This window comes from Heterocephalus glaber, unplaced genomic scaffold (genome assembly GCF_053883595.1).
Source record: "Heterocephalus glaber isolate CG9 unplaced genomic scaffold, H.glaber_assembly_v1.0 deba00000281, whole genome shotgun sequence".
NCBI classification, from domain to species: Eukaryota; Metazoa; Chordata; class Mammalia; order Rodentia; family Bathyergidae; genus Heterocephalus; species Heterocephalus glaber.
In genome coordinates, this window is record NW_028258139.1 from 13,571,575 (window position 1) to 13,589,266 (window position 17,692).

General features: G+C 59.4%; 3 protein-coding genes across 5 annotated transcripts; 1 reads left to right on the plus strand and 2 right to left on the minus strand.

The window, feature by feature from the left end:
* The first annotated feature begins 2,150 nt into the window (after window positions 1-2,150).
* Window positions 2,151-3,514, plus strand: Slurp1 (secreted LY6/PLAUR domain containing 1). Of its 2 annotated transcripts, none has more exons than XM_087186843.1 (3): window positions 2,151-2,313; window positions 2,625-2,744; window positions 3,397-3,514. In XM_087186843.1, exons 1-3 carry the CDS (start codon window positions 2,268-2,270, stop codon window positions 3,495-3,497), a joined length of 267 nt encoding a protein of 88 aa, XP_087042969.1. In that variant the 5' UTR covers window positions 2,151-2,267; the 3' UTR covers window positions 3,498-3,514. The 2 variants fall into 2 exon arrangements, with proteins under 2 accessions (XP_087042969.1, XP_021106981.1); XM_021251322.2 differs by having other exon boundaries at window positions 2,161-2,313; window positions 3,203-3,514.
* A 2,486-nt stretch (window positions 3,515-6,000) lies between these two features.
* On the minus strand, window positions 6,001-9,800 carry Them6 (thioesterase superfamily member 6). Of its 2 annotated transcripts, none has more exons than XM_087186799.1 (2): window positions 9,254-9,800; window positions 6,001-7,287 (listed from the first exon to the last, which is right to left on the minus strand). In XM_087186799.1, the coding sequence occupies exons 1-2, from the start codon at window positions 9,605-9,607 to the stop codon at window positions 7,174-7,176; spliced, it is 468 nt and encodes a 155-aa protein (XP_087042925.1). In that variant the 5' UTR covers window positions 9,608-9,800; the 3' UTR covers window positions 6,001-7,173. The 2 variants fall into 2 exon arrangements, with proteins under 2 accessions (XP_087042925.1, XP_004837926.3); XM_004837869.4 differs by having other exon boundaries at window positions 9,095-9,800.
* Window positions 9,801-10,228: 428 nt separating this feature from the next.
* Psca (prostate stem cell antigen) lies at window positions 10,229-17,517 on the minus strand. Its single transcript, XM_004837873.4, has 3 exons — window positions 16,186-17,517; window positions 14,917-15,024; window positions 10,229-14,547 (listed from the first exon to the last, which is right to left on the minus strand). Exons 1-3 carry the CDS (start codon window positions 16,235-16,237, stop codon window positions 14,336-14,338), a joined length of 372 nt encoding a protein of 123 aa, XP_004837930.1. The 5' UTR covers window positions 16,238-17,517; the 3' UTR covers window positions 10,229-14,335.
* Window positions 17,518-17,692: the final 175 nt, after the last annotated feature.

A 17,692-nucleotide genomic window follows, 5' to 3' on the forward strand; every position in this document is an offset into this window, starting at 1 on the left:
AACTGGCAGGGCCAGGGTTCACCTGGGTCTGTGGAATAGCCCTGTCCCCAGCTGCAGGGCTTGGGGATTTGGACAAGGACTCTCAGACTCAGTGAGGTGAGCTGCCCCTCTGTGTCACACACACTGGGCTCAAACCCCATCTCCTGGTTCCACACCTGGGTCCTGTGGGGAGGGCATGGACTCACAGAGAGGTGGGAGGAGAAGAGAGCAGCTGTCCACCTAGGGCATAAATCCTGCAAGGGCAGGTGCTCTCTGACCCAGACACAGTGCTGCTTTTATACCTGGTGATTGGATGCTGGGCTCAGAGATGGGCTGAGGTGCTGGCGCTCTGCCTGCAAGAGGGCTGGCTGCATGTACCCTCTCCAGGTTGCTACCCCACCCTGCCACCTGGACTCTGAGGATTTCCCTGTTTTTCAAATCCAGGGCAAGTGGCCCCTTCCAGGTAGCCTCAACTAGCAACACACCAGTGTCTTTGTCCTGCACACTCAGGAGCACAGCCACCTACCCCCATGCTCCAAGTGCATTTGCTCTGTGATCTGCAGGGAGCTTACAGTGCCACTCACTAGTTTTCACAGTCGTCCTCTGGGGCACATGTTCCTCTACCCAGGTTTTAGATTAGAGAAGGGGAGACCAGAGTAAGGCCCTCGTGATTATACCAAGGTCACATGGGAGACCAGGTGGAGCTAGGACTGGGCTCAGTCTACCACATTCCAAAAGCAGGCACTCTCTGGCTCCTCTCCTAATGTCTGGGCATGTCTGTAGACAGAGCCCCAGGGGTGACCCACCCCGATATTGTTTACATACTGCCCCATGTGCAGCCCTGTGATTTGATTTAGTAACCAGGCTCTCCCTTTGCAAACCACGCCCTTCCTTTGCTTTCTTGCAAATATTTGTATAACTCGCCCCAGCCCACAAAGCCAGGTCACTTCCACCCTTGCAACCTACAAACAGGAAAAGTCTTGAGGGACAAAGGGGCCACCCCGAGACCATACTTGGAGAGCTGCAAGGCCAAGAGAAAAACTTGGGCCTCCTAGGTGCCAGGCCAGAGCTCCTTCCAGCAGCCCATCCAGCCTCAAGATCAGAGTGTGACTCTTCTATGCCAGAGCCGGCCCCCCTCACCAGCCCTCCGCAGAGCCCACTCAGCCTGTCCATCGATCTATTCATCCACACATCTACCCCCACTTTTCTAGCCACCTATCCCTCCCTCTGTCCATCCATCCATTCATCCATCCTCCATCCAGCCATTAGTTCCCCCATCTATTCATTCCTCACTACTCTTTCAAATATTGTCCACCCAAACATCATTCTCCACCCATCTACCGTCTATTTATCCTTCCACCCATCAATCCAACCATCAGTCCAACCTACCCATCTATCCAGCCATGAAACTCCCCATTAGGACACTGGAAAACAGACACCAAAGAGACTGATCTGGGAAGGACTGCGGAGGAGGAGCACCTGGATGGGGAAGATCTGAGGCACTGGATGGGAGACAAGACAGTATGTCTACACCGTGAGAGGCCTAGAGCAGGAAAAGGCATGTGTGTGGGATGGTGTGCCGCGAGAGAGAAGGTCAGAAAAATTGTCAGGCCATGGGGCCAGAGGGTAGGCAGTGCCCTGTCATTAAGGGCCTGAAACCAACCAGCTCACCCTAAAGGCCATTAGCAGGGAGGGGCTGGCCATGATGAGAGGTCACAGCAGCCCCAGCCACCCCACTTCCTCAGGCTAACCTTTTTCCACATTGGCCTGGCCTCAGTTTTGTTGGTGTGTGTGGGTGAAGAGCAGGTGGACAGTCTCAGTAAGCAGGAGACCAGCCTTGGTCCCTGGCGCCAGGTGACTCCCTGCACTTGGGTCTTGAGGACCCCGAGACTGGAGCCGTGTGGCCTTCAGGAAGCCCAAAGAGGCAGAGCTGGGGTGTGAGGGGGCTTGCCAGAGCGTCTGCCTGGGCTCAGGTGAAGGGCCTCCCTATCAGAGCCATCCCAGGAAGACAGGGCGTCGGGAGCAGTGAGGGCCCTGTGATCGAGGTACACCAGCAGAGGGGAGGGCCCAGGTGGCTGCAGAGGGATCCTATTCCTGAGGGCCTTTGAGTAACACAGTTCCCACCATGACATGGCACCACCCACAGTCCCGATGGCCCTCACCCCTCTGCTCCAGGCTGCCCTACTGAGTCACACAGGTTCTGCCACCACCGCCCAAGAGCAGGAGCTACAAAGGCTGGTATAAACCCTCAAAAGGGGCCAGCTGATCCTAACTCCTGCACACCAGGAATGGCCTCCTACTGGGCAATGCAGCTACTGCTCTTGGCTGCCTATGGTGAGTGGCAAGAAGGGGGGAAACTGCCCTGGGCCTAGGTGTGACAGCTCCTTGAGGGAGGGCTGCTGGGGCCTTTGGTGGAAGGCATCCTTCAGGCTCTTTCTGAGCCTCCTGGATTCTAGAGCTGAACTGCACCCTGGGTCAGTAATCATGGCTCTATTCTCCAGGAAGCAAGACTAAGGTTTGGGCAGTAGTATGTCAGCCAACTGCACCTTAAAGGATCTCAGTAGGTTACCTCCAGCTCCTTCCTCCTGCTCCAGGATGGGGCCCTGGGGCCAGGTGATGAGGCTCTGCCCCCACCCCTGGTCTAGGTGAGGCCTTCAGGTGCTACTCCTGTGACCGGCCCACGCCCGTTCATTTGTGCAAGAACATCACTTACTGCAACCTGGAGGACACAGCCTGCAAGACCACCCTGGAGAAAGTGGAGGCAGGTGAGGCTGAGCCCCTGCGAGGCCGAGCCCCTGCGAGGCCATAGTTGTGCCCCTTGCCTGGGAGGTGGAAAGACAGGAAGAGCTAGGTTGGGGCTTTCCCAGCTCAGAGGGGGTGCCTGCATGTAGAAGGCACAGCCTCTCAAAGACCCTACACCAGGCCATTGTGGATGGCTCCAGCCTCAGCTCTGCCCTAGACTGGCAGGGTAGGGTTGGAGGGCTGCTATCAGCCTGGGAACAGGGGGCTCCCACGTCAGGCCCAGCACTGACACTGTTCCAGGAGGCACTGGTGTTATTATTAATAAACAAGTCATAGTCAGGGTGCAGGCATGGACAAGTACTGGGATGGGAAATACAGGTGGTGCTGGAGGCGGTAGAAGGGGTAAAGTCAAAGGTGTAGAGGTCTGGAGCATTGGGAGGAGAACATGCGAACCAGGCACTGATGCCCATCTGCCCTGCAGAGTACCCCTTCAACCAGAGCCCCATGGTGACCCGCTCCTGCTCCACCTCCTGCCTGGCCACTGACCCCGACAGCATCGGAGTGGCCCATCCTGTCTTCTGCTGCTTCCGTGACCTCTGCAACTCAGGGGAGGTAGCTGGGTTCTAGCCGCTCTGGGGGCCATGCTCCTCAGCACAGCACCTTCTCTTTTGACAGGGCCTGGCACTGCCTGTGGTTATCTCGCCCTACCTCTGCAAGCTGACCTCCCTGGGCCTCAGGCCACTTACTCTGCCCCTAAGCTTGTAGAAAATAAATAAACCATAGGTGGAGACAACTTCTGCCTTCTGGGCACTGAGAGCCCACAGAGCTGGCCTTCAGGACAGCTGGGCTGAATCCTGGAAAGTTCCGGCCACCTGAACCTCCTTCTCATCTGGGGCCTAGTGGAACCATTTCTCAGATGAGGAGACAGTGGCACAAATGCTGCCTGGGCCATGTTTCCTGAAACATAGCCCATGTCTCAGCCCAGGACCTGTTATTAGCCCCAGGAACCTTAACCCTCCCCCCAAGAACCTCCCCTCAAACCCTGGGGGTCACTCCACCCCAGAGTGGAAAGGAAGCTCAGAGTCAGGATCTGGTTTCTTCCAGTAGTGGGACTCTCTGGTTCTGCCTAGCCTGGCAAGGTGGATGAGGCTGCAGCGAGGAGGGTGAAAAGCAGGAGGCACAGGGAGCTCAGGTTGCCTGCCCCTGCCTGGCAACTGGCCTCTCCATTGGCCTTAGTCACCGCCTCTGGCAATAGCTTGCCTGTCCTCTTCGGACAGCTGGGGAGATTGGATGAGACGGTAGCCAGTGCTAGCTTTTCTCCCAGGCCAGAAAGCCAGGGGTGGCTCCCTGCCATGCTGGACCCACAGCACTCCCAGGGCTGTCCCCAAAGGTAGAGGATTGGAGGGAGCAGGGTGCCTGCAGGGGCTGGGCCCCATGAAGGGGGCCAGGTTCCTTAGGAGACCTGGACTTCAGACCCCTTCTTCCCCCTCCACACGTGCTTTACCTGCCATGGGGGATGCAGCAACGCTTGAGCGACCCTAATGCCCCTCCCCAGGCCCACGTTCCTGCAAGGGGGCTGAGCACTGTCTGGATTCTGCCCTGCAGATCTTGGCCTCAGGCTTCAGAGGCCACTGGGCCTTGACCTTGGGGTTCCCCCACTACCTGCTGCTGCTGGGGCACCAGCGATGTGCCTCGAGTTTGGGTGACCAGCTTGGGACACCTGAATGGCACAGGGAGTAACCAGAACGGTGGCGAGGGTCCCTCAGTACTCCTGGGAGAGCTCCTCCTTCCTGGAAGCCCAGCGGCCACCCCAAGCGAGCTGCTTCCCTAAGAATCAGCATCCTTAGCAGCAGGCGCTGCCTGACAGGTCTCCCTTAAAGGATGCTCCTGGGCCCACCCTGCCTGCAGTTCCCTCAGCCAGGGCCCCCTGGGTTATGGCTGGATTTCCAGAGAAACCACTGGCCCTGGGTTTGGAGTCAAGAGGCCCGGGGCGCGGCCTCACAGTAGGGAGTGAGCAGATGTCACCACCTGGAGGACAGATGGGATCACTGCCTCTGCAGCGGCGGCCCGGAGCTAGAGGCCTCAGCATTGCATCGGCGTGGCCAGCAGAGGGCGCGCCCGAACCGCGGATCCAAGGAGCCCTCCCAGGCAGCTCACTGCAGGCCCGCGAGACTCCCGGTCGCCCCTCCCAGGCTGCATTCTCCACACCGAGCGAGGCTAAGCCGCCGGGCCCGCGGGGACAGCAGGGAACCGGGAAAGCTTTTCTCCTTGGTTGGCCTCGGAGACGCCCACCTGCCCCCTGCGCATGCGCACGGACGAATGTATCTCAGTCCGGCCGCTAAACCCAGAATTCCGGGTCTGGGGTCATGCCCTTCCAGCCCCAGGCACCTTCGCTTGGTGCCTAGTGGGACCCAAACTCCTCATCTTGCAGCCTCGCAGCCCCAATCCGACCCCCAGGTCTCCCCAGCCCTTTGGGGCCACTATCTGCAGTCCCACTAGGAAACATGTCCTTAAGTGCTGACCTCTGCCACCCTCAGCTGCACTCCCTCGACTGTCCTCCTCTTACTCCCTGTCTGCGCTCGGCCCTTGGCCTCCTTACCCCAAACAGATGTACCAGCCTCACCCTTAGAGGAAGAGAAAAATCTTCCCAGTAGATCCCCACATGCCACAGGCTCGGGGTAGTGCCAGGGCCGGAGGCTGGAAGGCAGGGCCTTGTGGCCACCCTTCCCGGGTGCAAACCACCGAAGCCATAGGCACCTCTGTGAGCACTTGTGAGAGGTACCTCCCGCTCCAGGCCCAGTCATCTCACCAAGGCCCTTTCCAGTCCCCGCAGGGCAGGGAAGCCTATTGCCCCTACAGGCGTCCCTATGCCATGTGACCAAACTTGCCACTTTGTCCTGGGATCCCACTACCCCAACCTGGAGGGTCTGCAGTATGTCCCCTACGCTTTCAGCCCCCTTCTGTCACCAAGGTCATCAGCCTGTGTCCCAACTGCAACCCCACCCCGCCCCATGACTCCAGGAACCTAGGGTCCCAGACCTGTCCTGGGACTCTGAGGAAAGGGAAATCCTGGGCCAGGGCAGGCTGGCCAGGGACTTTGGGCCACTCCTTTCCAGGCTCAATACCTCCTTCTGTGGGATGGAGACAAGTCCTGCCCTGCTAACCTGATCCCCAGGTTCAACGAAACCCAACAAACTTGGACAGAAAACATTCCTAGGAATGGGCTCCTGCTGTGTGTGTGTGGGGGGGGGGTCAGAAATGAAGACCTCCTATCATGTGCACCTTTAAAATTCTTTAATCTTGTGCTTTAAAACAAAGATTGCAGCTTTTCCGTGTGGCTGATGCTAAGGCAAGGGGGGATGAGGAGCAGGCACCACTGGAGCTACAGGGCAGTCCCTACAGTGGGCACAAGGAGGGGCACAGGCAGAGGCAACAGCCCTGAGCAGGCAAGCGCACCCCAGGCAGGACTCCTGGCCCATGCCCCAGCTAGCAGGGCACCCTCTGAGAGCTGGGGCCACTGGCAGAGCCTCCGGCCAGCCCCACTTGGCCTTTGCTTCTCAGCAGTTGAGGTCTGCTCCAGGCCTGGGTTCCCCAGCCAGAAGGCCAGCATCCTCATCAGGGAGTCCTGAGATCAGCTGCAGGCAGAGTCTGGCCAGACAACAGCAAGCGGCCTGTAAAACAAAGGTGAAAAGACCCTTCCTGTGCAGGGAGGCAGCCTTCAAGGGGTGAAAGGCCAGAGGTGCCCAGAGAGGGCAAGGTCCAGCCCAAGGTCACACAGCAGTCCTGATGGGCACAGGCAGATAAGAGTCCCCTTCTAGCTCTGTCCGCTTCCTGACTTGGTCATCCCCAGCAAGGGAAGCCTACTGCCCCTCCAGGAGCCCCTGTGCCATGTGATATCCTCCTGGCCCACTGTCCCCCTACCCAGCCTGACAGAAGAGGCAGCAGGGGCCAACTCTGTACAAGGGAACCTTGAGGACCCATGGTGAGGTGCAGGCACTAGTCAGTCCTCCTTCCAAGTGCTTCTGTCCCTCTACCCCCAGTCCTGGCCTCTGACGTCCCTGACTCCACTCCAGGCTTTTCCACCCTCACAGAGGCCACAGGAAGCTATGTGGCAAGTCTGCTCTGACCCATCAGAAGCCCTGCTGTCCCTGAGTCAGATGCAGGCCCCAGGCCTGCCCTGGTCCCTGTCTCGTGCCTCTCTGCCCATCTACCCTCAGCCAAGGGACAGAGCTGGGTCAAGGTGCTCATGCTGGCCCCTCCCCAGCACAGCATAGGGCTCAACACAGAGGGGGTCAGGCAGGTGAAGGTGGCTGGACGGTCACAAGCCCACTGCACCTAGGAGCCTGGCCTGGTATATCTGTTCTGCAGGACAGGCCAACTGACAGGCTGGATGGGCGGCCAACAGCCCCCAGGCTGAGGGTGAGGCAGGGTGCGGTGGGGTGGAGGCAGCAGTCACTGGTCCTTCGTGTCCTCGCTGAGCCTACTCTCGGCACGGAGCAGCTGGCTGCTGACCTCGTTGTAGGTGATCCAGTGCTTCAGGTCTTCTGGCAGCTCGGGGGGCTCCACCTACAGGGGGACAGGAAGGCAAGGCTCTGTCAGGTACCTGCTATGGGATGAGTGAGGGGCACAGCAAGGGGCACCTGGCCAGGCCTCTGCCCACACCATTCCCCAGCCCCAGTGACCTTTCAGGAACCCCCTCTCCAATGCCTGCTCCATGCTTCCCAGGTGCTGTGAGCTCACCCTGGGCATCCTGTGTGAGGTCTCTGGATCCCCAGAACCAGGCAAAATCCTGCTGAGGAGGGGACGGAACCCCAGCCACCTTGGGAAGGGCAGGGACTCAGGGCAGGGAAAGGGCTGTGTGGGAGCTACCCAGCCCCATTCTCCTGGCACACAAATCCCAGGCACCCTGAGGGGTTAGGGGTTTCACAGACAGCTTTGCAAGCCACAGAATGAGAGGAGGCCAGACAGATGACAGCCTGGGACAAGGAGGAACTGCAGTGTCATGGTTTGTGTCTAGATGATCCCCCAAAGCCTCATGTGGTCATAGGTGGGGCTTTTTCAGAGGTAGCTGAATCTGCTGTGATTGCTAAAAAATCAGTCCACTGATTGGTTTGGCACCACCACAAGCCTGGTTGCCTAGATAGAATATAAAAGGGGCAGAAAGAAGCTGCTAAGGTCCCTTGCTTGCTTTGTTACCTTCTGCCCACCATGAGCTGTTTCTCCTCTGTGACGCCCCTCTGCCATGTGCCACTCTGCCTTGGAACCAGCCGATTATGGACTGAAATCTCCACAAACTGTGAGCTAAATAATCTTTTCCCCCTTTAACAATGGGGGGTTGGGTATTTTGTCTCAGCAACAAGAGAAAACTAAGAAATGCATGTTCCCAGGGCTGGTCCAGTCCAGGCACTGCTCCTGAGTCCAGCTCTGACTCTCAGGACCACCCCTTCCAGCCCAATTTCCATGGCCAGATCCAGCTATCTCCCTGGTTCTGTCAGCCCTGGCCAGTCCCTCATCCACACCATCCCTGCTGGGACATGCCACCCTCCTTCAAAGAAAAGATGCCCGGGTCTGTGCCCTTAGCCCCTGCACTGACAACCTCGATGGCCACCCTGGACTCTTGACACAGGAAAGAACACCCAGAACCCAGCACCCGCCCTGTGGGGACAGAAAGATCCAGGTCCTTCAGAGGCTTCCTGACTCAACAAAGAGAAAACCAGGGAGCTGTGCTTGTGACCACAGGGTAGTGGCCATCAACTCTGAGCCTCAGAGTTGGCCCCTCATGACTAACTGAGGCCAGGGGTGGGGTGGGTCCTGGCATGTCTCAGGAGCCTGCCTGTGGCAACCACTGTCCTGAGGGCTTCGGTTGCCAGGACACAGGAGCCAAAGCAAGCAGCCCCTGTGGAGGGCCTCGGGCTAGGCAGACAGGCCTTTCTCTTCCTATCTCTGGAAAGGCAGACAGGCTTGCAGCTCTTGGGGTCAGCCCAACCCCAGACCCAGGCACCAGGACTCAGTCCCTCCCTCGGCTCCAAGCTGTGCTGATGCGGTTCTTGGATCCCCTAGAATGCCCAACAACCCTCTCTAAGAAACTGAACCCATCAGAAACTGAACCCATCCTGTTTAGAACCAAGGACCAGAGAGGGTGGCTCAGCACTGCAGGCCACACAGCTGGAGAACTTGGCCTCCTAGGGGCAAACCCTGCCTGGGATCTCTGGGAAGACAGAAAGGAGGAAGATGGAACCGACATGCGTTAGCTAAGTCAGCTGACACAGAGCTGATTTAGGGACTCGGAGCCCCCAAGAGAGCACTAGCGAGGAAGGCCCTAGGCACAAAGGAAAAGGTGGCAGCAGGGCTTCCGGGGGAGGGGGCCGCTCACCCTGCGCTTGCACAGGTGCTGTACGATTCGCTCAGGCGAGGTGCCCAGCACATGCTGCCGGGAGCGAAGCAGCGCGCACACGAAGCCGTCCCGCAGGCTGATGAAGCGAGCTTCCAGGAAGAAGGCGCGGTCGTCCCACCCCAGCAGGCGGGTGCGCACCTCGAAAGGCTCGAACAAGTGCAGCGAGCGGCGGTAGCGCGAGCAGGAGGCGGCCAGCACCGAGTGTCCCCCCAGCTCGCGCAGCGCCCCGAGTACGCCGCAGCGGGTCAGGTGCGCGATGCGTGCCACGTCCGCTTCGCGCAGGTAGCGCGCGTTGTTCATGTGCAAGAGTAGGTCCAAGTCCGAGGGCAGCACGCGGCCCGCCCGGCGCTGCTCCGCCAGCAGATCGCGGACGCGCGGCTCCAGCAGGCGGGCACGAAGCAAGGCGCACGGTACGCGCAGCAGGTACCAGCCATCCAGCAGCGCGAAGAAGGCGAGCGCCAGGGTCAGCGAAGCCACCAGCAGCCCCAGCATCGCGGCGGTGGTGGAGTTCGCTGTGCCGGTCCCATCCGGGGCCGTGCGCCGCGGCCAGCAGCCGGCTGGAGCGCACCACCTAGATATTCCGGTAGAGGGGGAGGCACGACGGAGGCCGTGCGCCACGGGCCTCAGCTCCGCCCTCCGCTCTCAGAATCCACCCCTGCGCCCTCGGTGTTTCGTCCCGCGTTACCCGGGGCCTCAGCTTTTGCTTTTCCGGGAGGGGGAAGTGGGAGTCGGAGCGCTCTGAGAGTCATAGCGGCACCTGGTGGCTGCTCTCAGCACTGCAGGCGCTGCGGGACCCGGGCCACTGGCACACCCGCAGTCTCTCGCAAACTTTTGAAGCGCGCGCACCCGCCGGTCCAACGGATCTAACACTTTCCGGCTAGACAGCGAACTTTGCAAGGAAAAATGGGACACAGGGTGTCTCCAGGGCGCTCCAATGCGCCTGCTCTGCGCCTCCCGACCCTGTCGGACCAAGAGGCCCACCGAATTCCTGGCGGGCCTGGGTGAATAAGTTCCACCCCCCTCCCCCTGAACACCTCACTTGACCTTAGCCAGAAGGCCGAAAAGCGATACCCCCGTGAACACCTCAGGTCCAGCCTGCACCCTCGTCACGCCCCGCCCCCCACACTCACCCCCACTCCCAAGATCCTGAGGACCCTAAGCGCACCTCAACCATGCCTATCCCAAGCATTCCTGCCCCCTCACCCCTCTTGGAAAACCCAAGCAAATAGCGCCACTTGTCGCGGGAGGAGCAACGGGGACAGCACTGCCAGATGGCCTGTGCAGCCCCATGCCACCGTCCCACGCTGTGCTGGGTGGCTGGGCCGCTGGCCTCTGTCTCCCTCAACAACAGACACTGAATTCTTTGCCTTTCCAGTTTTGCTTCTGGGCCCCGTGGCTGCAGCAGGGCAAGATCTAGGTTTCCTAGATCCCTGGATCTGGTCGGGTAGCCTCAGGGACCGGGAGCACACTGCCTATCAGCGACTTCCCCAAACATTGCATTCACTTCTCCCTGTAACACACACCTAGTCCTGGGTGGGCCCTGAGAACCACCTGGGGAGAGGTGACTGGGGACTGAGGACTTGTCCTTAGAGCCTTTTAATCGTGTTCAGAGTCCAGCCTCCTGGACTTTGCCTACTATGTCCCATCCAGCCCCATCAGGGCTGGACTCTGCCCTGGGCCCTGCAGGCTGCCTGAGTATGCTCCACCCGAGTGCACTCCCCCATCCCTGGATCCCTGCTCTGGGCCAGGTCCAACGCCCTCCTCTCCGGGGATCCTTCTCACCACCGCCAGGCTGACTGGTTGACACAGATTTGCCTGCACAAGCCTGTCTCCATGCTGCTGGACCCTAGGGCTGGGGCACCTGCTGACCGCTGTGTCCCAGGCTATTGCTTGGCAGGTGTTCCATGCTCTTAAATGCTTGAGGGACCCTTGCCTTTCTGCCCTCCAACACCAGCCATGTTGCTCTTTCACAAGGATGTGGCATCTTGGGGTGGGTTGCCAGCAGTTTACTGGGGGACTGGAAGGAATCCAAGTCAGATGGGAGACTTGGGCTCTGGACCCAGAAAGCCCCTTCTACAGTCTGTGCCTGGGGTGTGTGAGCCTGCACAATGTGTGCACAAGGAACTTCAGGCAGGGGTTATCCCTGGGCCCTTGCTGCTCCAGGACTCCTGTGTGTATGGTAGTGACAGGCATCACCACCAGGGGCAGGCCTGCAGCCCAACTTCTAGCAGCTGGTGCATGGGTTGCAGGCCCCTGGACCTGGAGAGGATGAGCTCAGGGAGCCACCCAGCAGAGCTTGGGCCATGGAGCAGCAGAGGTGGGGTGGCCACCGGATGCGGCTGGGCTGGGTGAGTTTCAAGATCCTGGAGGCTGCAGCTCTAAGGATGCTTCCTGCCCTGCCTGTGCCACAGGCCTGGCCTCCCTCCTTTCAGGGTCTCAGTGCCTTTCTTGCCTCCCCTCAGCCTGGTCAAGGTAATTGCAATTCAATGCAAAGAAAATGAGGTGTTGTCACCCTTTGTCCATCTGCTCCTGAGACCTACAGCTGTGCAGGGCAGGATCTGGGTTTCCTAGGTCCCTGGGTCTGCCTGGATACCTCCTGGGACAGAGCTCACTGCCTATCAGGGTCTCCCCAAACACGGCTCACACTTGTCCCTGTAACACCCAACTTAGTAACACTCACCCATCCTGGGCACTCCTATCTTGTAGGACCTAGATGGGCTTCAGCCCTGGGCACAGTGCCAGCTCCAGGGAGAAGGATTCCCTCTCTGGAATGTGGCTATGTGTGGGCCCTTGTGGGTTGTGCCCTGCTCAGTAAGGTGACCATCCTTTCTGAACTCTCAGGTCCCAAAGAAGCCTTCCTGGCCATGCCAGCATTTGGATCCTCCTCCTTGGCTTTATGTTGTTCTCCCAGCTCTTTTTATGTGTTTATCCTGCTCATCTGAGTCTCTTGCACTGCTCTGTAGGCTCCATGGACCCAGGTGATTGTAGGGCAGTGGTGGCAAACCTATGACACATGGGCGACAGTGAGCTGTTTACATCATTGAAACCTCTAAAAAAGTTCACCATCACTGCTGCAAGGTATCCAGGAGAGCTGGACAGAACCCAGCCAAGCCTGGTTGACTGCTGTTATGGGGAGTACCAAGGGCAGCACCTGGAACCTAGCAGGTGTTGAGACTGTGTGCTGAGCAGCTGAGAGCACAGCAGGGCACCAGGGTCCCAGGCTGTGCCCTGGATGCTTTCCAGACAGGTCATCAAGCCTCAGCCAGCAGTTTCTGGAAACACAATGCCTTGGGAAGCACCAGCCTAAGCTGTCCCAATGCATGTGAAGTTCTAGGGGATCGCCAACTCCACAGTGTACTTTGAAAACACAGGCCCACCCTAGACCCTGGAGTGAGCCCTGGGAAGCCAGGCCTGTGTGCTGAACATGCCTTGGGCCAGAGTTGGAGGTGGTAAGCCTCAGGAGGCTGAAGCCCAGGGGTCCCCCACAGGAAGGAGCCAGGCAGATTGGGGGGAGATGTTGGGAAGGGGAAGGCAGCAGTCGGCACTGAGGGTCACTCAGACACTGGCCTGAGCGGGCTGTACTCTCCCTCACCCCGGTGTAAGAGGGAGGCCTCCCACCTGACGTCGCACACAGGTGGGCACTGGCTTAAACCCCAGGGCCTCTGACCTGGCTCATCCTCAGTATGACTCCTCCTCCCTCCTGCTGGGCTCCCCAGTGCCACTGCAGAGGCCCGGGACAAAGTTCTGACCCTGGCTCAGTTCATGATACAAGCAGCAAATGCCTCTCTTCTCTGAGCCTCTGTGGTCCCCCTTTTTCCTGGAAGTCCCACTGCAGGTCCCCACCGGGGTCCCAGCTGTCCCCAGCTCACAGCACAGGCCAAGTTCCAGGACTAGGAAGGGAAGGGGTGGGCATGTCCCTCCACAGGCCTCGAGAGCCCAAGGGCATGGGCAGACTTACCCACCGGAACCCAGGAATTGGAACGAGGCAGCCCAGGGCAGAGCCTGGGCCTTGGGGTCAGTGTGGGGTGGTGACTTGTCATTGGGACCTTTTTGTAGCATCTCAGTATTTACTGGGGAGGGACCTGCAGCTCTTAGAACAAAAGTTTCAAAAAACAAGTTCACTGAGGTCTGAAGGAGTAGTGGGGTGATAGCTAAGCTTGACTGTCAATGTGCTTGTCTTGGGAGCTGCGCAGGCAATTGGTAAAGCACACTGCTGGGTGTGCCTGCCTGGGTGGGTCACGGAGTCATGACCTTGGGTACCCTATCTGGTCCCTGGCCCCTTCCTCTCTGGTGCTGTTCCCCTTGCTCTGCTTCTTGGCCAGCATGAACTGAGCAGCTTTGATCGGCCATGAACCTCTGCCACGATATTTCTGCCTTGGAGCCAGTCAACCATGGACTAAATCCCTGGAAACTCTGAGTCAAATTAGACCTCTCCTCCTTTAAATTGTAGGGTGTCAGGTATTGTGTCCCAGTGATGGGAACGCTGACTAATACACCCCTCCAGCAGGAGCCCTCCCCCAGTGAGAGTTCTGAGACTGGTGTCATAGCAAGGAGGGCCACAGATGAGCACTAGGGTCCAGAGACACTTTGCACATGCTCAAGACTGCATAACAAGGGCTAGGAGCCCTAAGAAAAGCTTCCTGGCCTCCTACGGATGTTTCCTTTCCACATGCCACACATTTGCTCCTGCCAAGGCCCGAACTACAGCTCTGATGTCAAGGCCACATCCACACCAGACACAGCCCTGGCCCCAACCCAACCCCTCCCAGGAACTGGGGAAAGGACAGAAGCTCTCCCACTTACCCAAGAGGTGTTTATTAAGGGCCCACTGTGTGTTGAAGCTGCTGTGTCCCAGGTCCCTTGAACATGGGGGACTTCCAGGGCCTCACATCTAGTCCCCACTGGCACCCAACCCCTCTCCTCTTAGCCGTTTCTAGGCCTCCAGGTGCTGCCCCTCACTGACCTGACTCAGCTCCTGGAGGGGGTTGAGGGAAAAGCATCCTGGAGAAGGAGGTGCCTGATCAGAGGTGAAGGAAGGGCCCAGTGGGCTACTGGGCAGCTTCAGACTGTCCCTGTCACTAGAGTGGGTGGGCGCTGGGCCAGAGTCCTGGAGGGAGCCACAGCAGGGACTGGTCAGGGCAGGCCTGTGTCGGGGTGCATGCAGGACTGGGGCCAGGTGTGTGAGGAAGCCCAGGGCTAGGCCACCACTGTCCCTGGAGCCTAAAGCTGCCCAGAGCCCCACAGTAGCAGGCCAGTGAGCACTGGGAGCAGCCCCAGGGTGCTGGCTGGCTGCAGGGCATAGGCCCCGCTGACGTTGCACAGGTTAGTGGAGCAGCAGGTGATGTTTTTCTTGCCCAAGTAGTAGTTGTCTGAATCATCCACACAGTCCGAGGTGCAGCCCTTGCTGATGAGCTTCAGGATCCCAATGGCACCTGGAGGGCATGGTGACCGCTGGCTGAGGACAGGTCCTGGGACTCACCTGTCTAGGCCTGCCCCAGCCCACCACCCTGTGCCTCCTCTAACTGGAGCTCCAGCTCCCCCTCCCCCAGGCTAGCCATGAGACCAAGAGCTGCCCAAGGCCAGAGGCCTGGGCTTGTCCACATCTAACTGCCCAGGGCAACAGGGCCTGGAGCTAAGTACCCTGAGTGCAGGGTGGACAGGCGGGTAGGAAGCTGAGCAGGCACTTGGGAATAGAAGAGTAATCGAGCAGACTAGCAGAGGGTGGAGAGTGCCAGAGACAAGGCCCAGGTTCTCTGGCGGCTGCCAGTGGAGAGGAGGGAGCAGAGCAGGTTGACACTCACGGACGCGCGACGTCCAGCAGTAGGTCTCGGTTTGGCTGCAGTTCTTCACATTCTGGCAGTCCTTGTTGCTAATCTGGGCTGTACAGGAATAGCACTGCAGGGCAGCACCTGCAGGTGGGAGGGTGGGATACTCAGCGGCTGCCAACCTAACCCCTGCGGTGACCCCTGCTGGGTTGGGGGTCCCCCAGAGGCTGCCAGCCTCCTTTGGAGGACTTCCACCAGGCCCCTCCTGACCTGAGAGGATGGGAGCTCTCTGAGGCTGGGCCACCTCTACCGAGGTCCATGTAACTCCTCCTCCCAGGAAAGGCTTCCCTGCTGCCTCCCCTCACGCCACTGAAGCACCACCTGCCACCCTTAGAGACCTAAGGCTTTATTAAATGCCTATGCTCCCTCCAGGGGAGGCTGAGAAGCTCCAGGGGGACTTGCCAGTAGCACCTGGAAAGGCCAGCTGGCCCCCAGGGCAGGTCAAGAGACCCTTCCTCCTGCCACCAGACACCGAGCTCACCTGCCCTTGTCCCCTAGCTCTACCTGGCTTCTTGGCCCCTTCCAGGTCTCCTGGGTGCTGTGTGTAAGCCCCTGAGCCATGTACCACTGTCTCTGGCGTGGGGGGCCACCTGCCAGGGTGCCATGATTTAGTGTCCTCTCTTCAAACAGGGACAAAGCTTGTGAAAACATGCCTTGCGTCCCCTGCCCTGCCCTCAGTGCACCCAAACACTTCCCCGTTTAGCTGTCCCGTGGTCTCAGCAGCAATTTTCATAATTCTCTCTATTGTCCAGAAGATTAAGCCGAGGCTCTGAGTGGGCTGGTGAAGTGTCCAGGACACCTGGTGGGAGGGTCGAGCCAGAGCAGAGCAGACCACCCTGTCCCCACAGGCCCTCAGCCTGGGTGGCCAGTGCTCCACCTGGAGGAGCAGACCCCAGGGGTGGGCTCCAGAGTGATCCTCAGGTCCACATCCCAGTCTTCCCTCCTTCCCTCTGGGGTGCTTGTAGCTTGAGACGTTTGGGCCCTGCCCTCCCAGGCTGTTGGTTAGCATCCCCGTCCATCTGTCTGTCCCTCCAGGAGCCAGTGCTGCCCAAGGAGTGGAAAGCAGCCTCATGCCACCTCCAAAGCCTGCCCCTCGGTTGTGTCAAGCGCTTCCCCCAAGGTACCAGGTGGGACGAGAGCCTCCTTCCTCTGCCCTCCTCCCCTCTGTCTGGCCCTCAGGGTCCCCCTCTGGCCTCCCTCCCTTCTCCCTTCCCAGCCCTACCCCCATAATGGCCCAAGCCTCACCTGGCTGCAGGGCCAAGCTGATGCCCAGCAGGGCAAGGAGGACAGCCTTCATGGTCACAAGTCGGCAGGGGAGCAGGCCTCAGAAGGACTTTATATAGCTCCAGCTGGCAGGTGAAGCCACACTGGCCAGTCAGCAGCGACAGGCTGCTGGGCCCTCCCAAACTTGACCCCCCCCTCCTTTTTACCCTCTTTGTCCTTTCTCTGCCTCTGGGTGGGGCAGGTCCTGCCTAGGGTGGAGCACTTTCCCTGCAGGAGGATCATGCCTCCTGCCTTACAGAGTGGGGCCAGACCAGGGAGACCACATTCTTGAGGCCCATCCAGTCTTTTAGCAGAGGCCCAGGGGCTTCCTTGGAGCCTCATTGCTCTGTGGGGAAGCTGAGCTGCTTTCCTAGCTGAGAGGCCTCAGTGAGAGGATCCCAGACAGAACAGCAGGGGCTGCTGCCTTGGCAACTAGCAGGGTTCACAGGGTGGGATTGTCCTAAGGGGTTCCTTCCCTGAGGAAGGACCTAGGGGCCCAATGGGGACAGCGGCAGGCTCCCCTTTCTGGAGCAGTAGGTGCCATCCTGGGCTAAGGCTTTACCCTCAGGGCCTTATTAAGCCCCACAAGCTGTAACGTTAGCTACAAGGCAATCAGGGAAATGTACAGCTTTCTAAAGGCCCTGAGGAGAAGGAAAAGGCAGGAGCCCAGGCACTGCAGCTGTGCTTCATTGTCAGGACTTACTCCGAACCTGGGCACAGCAGGAAGGGGCAGAGGCCAGGCCCTCTCGTGCTCTAGCACCCTGATGCCCGGGCTGCGGTGGCTGTGCTGTGAAAGGGCCCCAGGTCCTGCGGGTCAGCCTTCCCCAGCTAGTCTCTGGTCCTTGTTCCTTCCATTTTGCTGCCAGGCCCAGGGTACCCCAGTGGCTCCCTGCTGCTGTGGGCTGTGGGGGGATTTGTGGCCCCTGTTTCTGAGCGCCTCTACGTCCCCCTGCCAGACTCCGCCTATGACCCCTGTGGCAGGCCGCTGTTCTGGCTGGATGCTAATGGACACAAGCGCTAGCCAGGGTACTATCCGCTTGCTCAGTTCCCTGCTACTCTCCGGTCCTGCTGGTTTCCTAAACATTCTTCCTTCCCCATGTGTCCCCTGAGAAGGGCCTTGGAGCATTCTAACAGTCAGGGTGTTGCAGGGTTAGGGAGCCTCAGGAGGCCACCACCCTCAGCCTTCTGGACAGCCCAGGAAGGCCAAGAGGCATGTGCATCCTGGGGCCTGAGACCCAGCAGCTCCCAAGAGTCACCGCAGTCCTGGATGGAGATGACACAGCTGGTGGGGGTCAGGGGTGACATAAGACCCCCACCCCCCACCCTGGCACTCTGCAGTGCCTACCAACCAGCCTGTGGCCTTCCACCCATGGTCAGGCAGCTCCAAGCCTGGGGATCTCCCTTGCCCAGCTCCCTAGCACCCTTCAGATTGGGGGCTCTTTGCCCTGGAAGCTCTCTTCTTTGGCAGTGAAGAGGCTGGGGCTCGGGG